Below are 8,537 nucleotides of genomic sequence, written 5' to 3' on the forward strand. Positions count from 1 at the left end.
AATCAATAATTATAATTTTGAGCAATGTTCATTATGGCATAAAATGTGTAAGTATTCTGATAGGTTTATTTTATTTTCCCCTCCAGCTTTATATTTTGAAAAATTTCAAAGCTATATATAACCAGGAAAAAAGATACAACGAAAACCTGTATAGTCTTCATTTAATTTAACCAATTAATAATACTTTTCCACATTGTTTCATCTCTTTCTCCATATGCTCTTACATTTATATTTATATTTATGTTTATATTTATTTACTTATTTATCTTTTGCTGAAGAGAACAAATTTACTTTTAAAGATTTATTTATTTATTTTAGAGAGAGAGAAAGAGCAAGCATGAGCAGGGGGAGGGGCAAAGGGAGAGAAAATCTACAGCAGGCTTTCCCGCTGAGCATGGAGCCGGATGCGGGGCCCAATCTCAATGAGATCATGACCTGAGCCAGAATCAAGAGTCAGATGCTTAGCCGACTGAGCCACCCAGGTGCCCCAAGAACAAATTTACTTTTAATCTCACTACCCAAACACAAGTACTGTTAGCATTTTAGTGTATTTACTTCCAGTCTTTTTTATTTTGTATCAGTTTTTTTTGTCTTGTTACATGGTTATAATTATAGCACACAGAGAATTTTTTGCTCTTAACATTCTAATAGCCAACAGGTTTTTGTTTTTTTTTTTAAGTTTGGATAACAGGGAGAGAAAGAGAGAGAGATGGGGGGGGCAGGGAGAAAGGGGGATGAAAAAAAGGGGAGGAGAGGGATGGAGATTGATGAATTGAATAAAGGAATATGACCCAGAAAAAGCAATTTAGAATTTTTTATAGATTTTATTTATTTATTTGACAGAGACACAGTGAGAGAAGGAACCAAGCAGGGGGAGTGGGAGAGGGAGAAGCAGGCTTCCTGCCGAGCAGGGAGCCTGATGCGGGGCTTGATCCCAGGACCCTCGTATCATGACCTGAGCTGAAGGCAGACGCTTAACGCCTGAGCCACCCAGGCGCCCCTAGAATTTTAAAATAAGCATTTGATAATGTCCTGTACTTAGGGACTTGGTAGGAGTTAGTAATAAATTGTATTTTTTTTTTTTTTAGAGGAAGAAAGTGCAGGGGGAGGGGCAGAGGGAGAGGGGGAGAGAGAGAGAATCTTAAGCAGGCTCCATGCCCAGCACAGAGCCCAATGCGGGACTTGATCCTACGACCCTGAGATCATGACCTGAGTCGAAACCAAGATTTGGATGCTTAACCGACTGAGCCACCCAGGTGCCCCAGGAGTTAGTAATAGCAGAAGAAAATAGTTATCACTTTCTTCTTGTTCTCTCTGGTTTGAGAGCCAAAGAGAACATGAAATGATGTAAGAACAATTACAAACCTCTTTATAAATAAGGACACAAAATGCTGAGGGAACAAAAAAATAAAAGAACAATCAAAATCCAGAAAGATTAATTCATAGCAGCAAATGATTTTTTTAAAAATTATATAAGTAGGGGCAGGGTGGAAAAAATATGCAAGTAATATATGATCACTGTAGAAAAGAGAAGAATACAGATAAGCACATAAAAAGTTAGAAGTACAGTAAGTCTACCTTTTCCCTGTCATATAAGCCAAATGTTCAAATGTCTGTCAAATTCATACACTATTCATACACTATTGGTGGGATTATGATGTGGTCCAAGGCACTCTGGAGAACAACTGAGGAATATCCACCTAAAGTTGAAGATGTGCCCATGTTATAATGCAGTTTCACCTCTAGGTATGTTCCCTGGAGAAATTCTCAAACACGTGCACAGGGAGACATGTACAAGAATGTTCACAGCAACACTCTATCCTCCTGTTGGTGGAGATTTATGTCGCTGCCAATTTTTCACATATAATGTGCTGAATAAATATCAGACAAGGAAATGATGTGTATGTATGTATCAGAAACACATTAATAATCTGTTTCATACTGTCTGCTCTAACTAATCCAAATTTGTTTCCTAGGAGTTTTTATGCCCATTGGTTTGGTTTTGCAGCCCTGGATGGGATCTGCTGCAATGGCTGCTTCATCTGTCTCAGTAGTACTTTCTTCTCTCTTCCTTAAACTGTGAGTATGATGGCTTGCTCACATTTGTATCTTATATTCCTTTTATCATCCACAGTCAGTCTTGGTAGGTCTTATTCTTGTGTGATGGGCCCAAACTGTTCTTAATAAGAAATGTTAGCTATGTAATAGTCATCTTATGTAGTCTCTACCTATCAAGCACAGCACTGTAAAATGTAGTACTTTGGCTCTGAGAAGTAGAATTTCTGATCATGTGACTCCATACAATTTCTTTTTTAGTGACTTTCCTAGCAGGAACCACCTTAGTAGATTGCATGCCTGGCAAATATATTTCCAGTTTTGACTGTAACAGTGTCTAGTTCACATTTGCTTATTTCAAACTAGTGTATTTTTGCATGTGTTCAGTTATAGAAAACCAACTTATGAGAATTATGAACTGCATGCCCGAAGCCAGATGGGACAGAAAAGGCCTTCAGAGATCAGCGTTCATGTTGGAATAGATGACACCTCGAGAAATTCTCCTAAGCTGGGTTTGCTGGACCGGATTGTTAATTACAGCAGAGCCTCCATAAATTCACTCCTGTCTGATAAACGGTCCCTAAACAGCATTGGTACCAGTGAACCTGACAAGCATTCCCTTCTGGTGGGAGACTGCAGGGAAGATGATGACACCACATTGTAACAGGCCACACAGAATGCTACTAGCTGATGTTGTTATGCACTGATACAGCGTTAATGATGTCTCCTTAACTTTTCCAAAATATCGTGGAAGGATTTTATATTGGTCTCATGCCCTTATGGTAGGGAATCTCTTTTAAATTGCATTTGTCTAAAGGCAAAAATACCTTTCTTCAGAGCATTAGCTCTCAACCTAGCTTTATTTAAAATGAATTTCCAATACTTTTTGTTTTCTCTAGTAACAGATAAGGTAGGCCAGTGAGGTTTACAACAAGCCCTACAATTGAAGATTGCTGATTTGCTGCTAAAGTGGTAGATAATTTTTTATTTGACCAAAAATAAAAGGCTCAAGAGAAAGGATACTTAAAAGTTTGAAGATCTGAGAGCATGATCTTAAGGACATTCTTGAGCCCTCAGCCCTGCCAGGTTGGGGAACAAGGGCTTTAAAACACTGTATAAAGCATCTGGTTTTAGAAGGAAAACAGTAGAAACTGTTTAAAAATAGACGTGCCTTATTTATTACAGGCTTTCTCCCCGCCCCCCTTATTCTCCCTGCATCTTTGTCTTTGCAGTTGCTTTCTTAGATGCCCTAGTATGGTTCTTTGTTGTTGTTATTGTTCTTTCGAGTGAGCTCAGTGTAGGTGATTTTTGATTGATGAAAATAACTGACAACTTTTCCAATATCTTCTTCCTTTCTTTATCTTGTAGCCCAAAAGACCTTAAGGGTCCAGAGGGTTCCTTGTTTCCTATCTCTCCATTGTTGTAAAAAAAAAAAAAGATATCGGATTCTTCTTTCATTGACTCCCTAGCTCTGTACAAACTTTCAATTTACTCCTGCTTAGTTCCACTATAAATTGTTCTTAGTCTCTCAGCCTCAGTCCAGAAACTTAAGATTTTGAGCCTCTTCCACAGTTGACTGTTTCAGATTAACACTACCATCTTTAACATATACGGGTCATATGAAATTACCTGGATTCGCTAAATTTGTCCTTTATGGGAGAGAATACAAGACTTTAGCTGGTAGCTATAATTTAATAGATTTTCATTATATTTTAGTATTTTAGATGATTTCTCAAGATGACTTTAAAATAATGCTATTACACAAAGCTGCATTTACCAAAAAATACAATAATTTATAATACAGAAATGAGAATTTCCCTAGGTTGTGATACCTTTTAGCCAAATCTATACTTTTCTCTAGTTTAAAACATTTGCCCTTGCGAAGTTAGTGTGGTTCTCAAATTCAGGGGCTGTTCTCAGTGCCATATACATTTAGAAATCCCCCTCTGAGTGCCTAGGAGTTAATATACTGGTCAGAGATCTGGTACTTGTATCACTATTTAAATTCCTCCTGAATTGCAAGATGGATTTCATATGCAGAATATGGAAGTGAAAATAAATAAATAAATTCCTAATATTTGGTTCCCATCACCATATGTAAATCTGTTAGCACAATGCCTAGTACATAGGATTTGCACTCAGTAAATGTTAGTTCTTTTCTCCCCTTGAGGTCTGTAATGAATATTAATAATCAATTTTTTAGGGCAGAGTCTACAATCAGGTAGGAGTGAGGGATGGGTTTCCTCCTCTCCTACTTCCTTTCTCTCTTATCCTTTCATACACACACAAAAAAAGTTTACCACATTATTCCATGTTGTCTTTTCAGATTTGGAAAAAAAAAATCTCATTTTTATCTCAACTATCTTAAAGAGAGAATTGAAACTATTGATGAAGGTGCTATTAATCTAGAAAGGCAAACCCATCTTAATGAAATATGAATGTGATTGTATGTCTAGGCTCTTTAAATGCCTGTGCCACCTTCCATGCTTCTCCTTTGAATTTTAATATTTGTTTTTTTCTTTTAATTCTAGTGGGTCATCATACCGCTACTTGTTTCTTCTAGAAGAAACAGCCAATAGGACAAATGTATAATAGACTTTTGACAAAAGAAACACCTCTCTCTGTCTTTCTCCCTTACTTTTCTCTGTCTTTGAAACACTTGAACATAGCCAGTTACTACTTTTATTTCTATGTGTGTTTCTGAGTTGTCCTTTTGGCCCCCACTTGACAAGGGACCCACGTGTCCTAGGACAGTGAGAAGAGCAGCCAATAGTCTGGGAAAAATCAAGGATTTAATTTCAACCCTTGCTATCAGAACAGAAAACATGTTTAGAAAGAATCCTGGTAAATTTAAATACCTGAAACCATCTTTGAATTCTCTATCACAAGTCTCTTGTAATCCTGAACTTCCATTAGCTTCATAGAACAACTGTATTCACAGGAGAGAGAGAGATGATACCAGGATCAAAAACATTGCTTTCAGTTAGTAACTAGCTCTAAGTAACTAGTGGCTAGTGAGAACAAATGTTATAAATATATGTGTGTATGTATATGTCTATTCATACATATGTACACACACATATTTACCATGTAGAAGGAAAATGGATTTATATTTGAATTTGACATTTGAATATCTGAAGTTCTTTATTTGTTGTTCCTTTATCACTCCTCTGTATTCACTCAGTAACCATGCCCTCAGTCTGAAGATAACAAGGATGTTTTGATATCCAGTGCTGGCTCTGACTCAACAATGGGACACCTTTTATCTTGAATATCCAAAGATGCCTTTTGAATTTCAAAGGTTAAAACACAACTAGAATATTTAGTGTCCTAGTCTAAAGAAGTATGGTGGTCAGTTGTGAAAGTAGAGGTGTTCTTTTTCCTAGTTTAGTATCAGCATTTTAGAGTGTTAAATTTGATGCCTTGTGAACAAAAAATTTTATATTGTGCTTTAACTTTTTAAAAGTTTATTTTTTTCTTTTTTCAGATGTCTTCTTTCTTCAGAATGCTTAAAATAGCACTGTAGACAAGATGTTTCCAAAAATTTAAGTGTGCATATCTTTTATGTACACAGCTTAAAATCAAGAATGTATGTTCTTTGAGAATTTTTTCCCCATTTCTTGTGTATCTTGCTTTAAAATTATTTTTCTTAATATTTATTTTACTCTATTTTGTTATTTTCTTTGGGTGAGGCATCTGGTTATTGGTTATTTTAATAAGAATAAAAACATTCCTGGAATCACCCCCTTTGGATTTTTTGCTTGTTTATTTCTTACTTTTCTACATTTAAAAATATTATTTTACCAAATATAAAAAATATGGATTCATGCCGAATTATTAGCTATTTTTACACTAAGTTTCTGTAGTCCCTCTGAAAGTTTATCTGGTGTGAATAACCAGGTAAAGCACAAAAGCATGAAATCTTGTTCTTCTATTAAAAGAGCTTCTATCATGGCACTGATAATAGATACCTTTTGTAGCCAAAACCAGGCGTCTCAACCTTATGTTTTTAGTTAAATGTTTAACTAAACATTGTTAAACATTGATTGTTTGGTACCCAAAACAGCAGTGGACAATGTTGTGCAATAATCATCTACTACAGTTAAGATATTCAGTAGTTTGTTTTTCCATTAGCATGTAATTAATCATATTTCTGCCAAGGATGTGCCTTCAAATTTATAATTATAGTATTGTAGAGGAATGTGTTTTGTCAGTGTCTCTTTTGTTAAACCATCCAACTCTTCTTCCAGCAGTTCCAAACTACCCTGGTTTAGTTTTTTTTGACTGTTCATCAATGATGGGGCAGGCTTGGAGGCAGCATTACACATTCACAAGGAGTAGGAGGGAAGAAAACTCTGGTTTCCTTCAGTTCCACCGCACCTGCTGTATCATTTAGTGAGGGTGAAAAACAAAGAAAGGAATATAGTTGTCCTCAAGAGGAATTTTGTAGTCTCTAATACATTCTTGAGATCATCTACCCCAAATGAGCTTAATGGAGACAACAGGTTTTCTTGCATTGGGTGGCCCCTGTACAGTGTTTGAGGATCCCACCCAAAACATATTCCCATACCAAGCACTTCTGTGGGTTACAGAGGGTTTTATTTTATTTTATTTTTTAAAAGATTTTATTTATTTAATTGTCAGAGAGAGAGAGAGAGACAGCACAAGCAGGGGGAGCAGCAGGGAGAGGGAGAAGCAGGGTCCCGCTGAGCAGGGAGCCTGATGCGGGGCTCGATCCCAGGCCCCCGGGATCATGACCTGAGCCAAAGGCAGATGCTTGACTGAGCCACCCAGGTGTCCTGGTTATGGAAAGGGTTTTAAACTTATTGTAAGGAAAACCTCATTTTCATTTCTCTCTCCCAATCTTGAGACTATTCAGGTTGATGAGATAGGATTGAAATGGAAACCTAAGAGTAAAATCCCTGTACCATCCACTTAGCTGCTCAGCCTCCCTCTTCTGTCGGTGTCTTGACTAACCTCCAAGAAGGATGTTCAAGATAGCAACATCCCAGGTGAGGTTTCAAAACCTTCTAGACACAAAACAAAACAAAACACCAGAAAACCTTCCTATTGGGGAATGCTTGCTATGTTAAGGCATCGAAGTCCCTGCTCAAATTCAAATAGAGACAAGAGAGGTAGAGAACTGTATCTTTCACAAATTTGACCAGAGCCAACCAACTCTACTTGCATAATAGCTTCCTCTTCATAGATGTGACCATTAGTTATGAAGAAGGATTAGAAGGGAGGGATGAAAGGCAAGATTCCAGGACAAGGTTTAAGTGAAGACGCTGTTATAAATAGGATCTCATGCAATGTAAGAAATCTGAGAACTTCCATACAGTCTTCTCTCTGGAAAAGTTTGAAATAGGCTGTGTAGTCTTTCGCATACTGTACCTATGGCCCTGGAGTGGCCCCAGCTTTTCATTGTCAGCACCCAGCTCCATGCCCCCAGGCCTGTTGATAAACCGAAGTGTTGCCATTACTTTAACATTACCTGTTTCACCTCACCCAAGCAAAACTTCGATTTCCTCACTGCAGTTTTGTCACCAAGTAATAGGACAAAAATGGAGATTAATTTCACCCATCCTAAAATGCCAGTGACCTTTAAATCTGGCCAGAAGTATTTGCAGTTATTTGGAAAGATTATTTTTAATCCAAATAACTTTATTGAAATGAAAAACATCTGGCCATGTGGAAGAGGTTTGGGGGAAAGTGGACTCCAGGATCAACTCTCCTCAGCTCTTCTTGCTACTCACAGCATTTTACCTTCCACTTTTCTTTTCTTAAGATTTATTTTTGAGAGAGTGAGGAGTTGAGTGAGCATGAGCAGGGGGAGGGAGGGGAGGCAGACTCCCCGCTCAGCAGGGAGCCCAATGTGGGGCTCGATCCCAGGCCCCCGGGATCATGACCTGAGCCCAAGGCAGCTGCTTAACCAACTGAGCCACCCAGGCACCCCTACCTTCCACTTTTGTATCCACCATTTCTTAAAAACCATCACATCCCCCCATAGTGATGGGAAGAGCACTGCTTTTGGAGGCGAAGGGACCTATTTGCAAACTCCCAGTTCTGCCACTTACCACCTGGGTGACTATTAGTTTCCTCTTGATGCTGTAACAAATTACAGCAAACTTTGTGTCTTAATACAAATTTATTATCTGGAGTTCTGGAGGTCAGAGTCTGAAATGGGTCTCAAGGCTAAAATCCAAGTGTCAGCAAGTCTGTATTACTTCTGTAGGCTCTAGGAGGAATCCAGTTCCTTGCCTTTTTCAGCTTCTAGAGGCTGCCTACATTTGTTGGCTCACAGCCCCTTCCTTGTATCACTCCAACCTCTTGCTTCCATCATCCCATTTTCTATTATTACCTCTGACCCTCTGCCTCCCTCTTCTAAAGACCTGTGTCATTGCATTGGGTCCACTCTGATAATCCAGAATAATTTCTTCATTGCAATACCCTTAAATTGTATCTGCCAAGTCTCTTCTTGC

General features: G+C 38.0%; 1 protein-coding gene across 2 annotated transcripts in view; it reads left to right on the forward strand.

The window, feature by feature from the left end:
• Nucleotides 1-6,256, forward strand: part of ATP7A (ATPase copper transporting alpha) — a 153,915-nt gene extending 147,659 nt beyond the window's left edge. For both annotated transcript variants that reach the window (XM_025882227.2, XM_025882296.2), the window contains 2 exons: nucleotides 1,977-2,079; nucleotides 2,443-6,256. In XM_025882227.2, the coding sequence (XP_025738012.1) occupies nucleotides 1,977-2,079; nucleotides 2,443-2,719 (380 nt within the window). In that variant the 3' untranslated portion in view covers nucleotides 2,720-6,256. The remainder of the gene's footprint in view (nucleotides 1-1,976; nucleotides 2,080-2,442) is intronic.
• The last annotated feature ends 2,281 nt before the right edge of the window (nucleotides 6,257-8,537 follow it).

The sequence above is a fragment of the Callorhinus ursinus genome, unplaced genomic scaffold (assembly GCF_003265705.2).
Source record: "Callorhinus ursinus isolate GAN/ISIS: 27379988/994484 unplaced genomic scaffold, GSC_fseal_2.0 scaffold40, whole genome shotgun sequence".
Taxonomy (NCBI): Eukaryota; Metazoa; Chordata; class Mammalia; order Carnivora; family Otariidae; genus Callorhinus; species Callorhinus ursinus.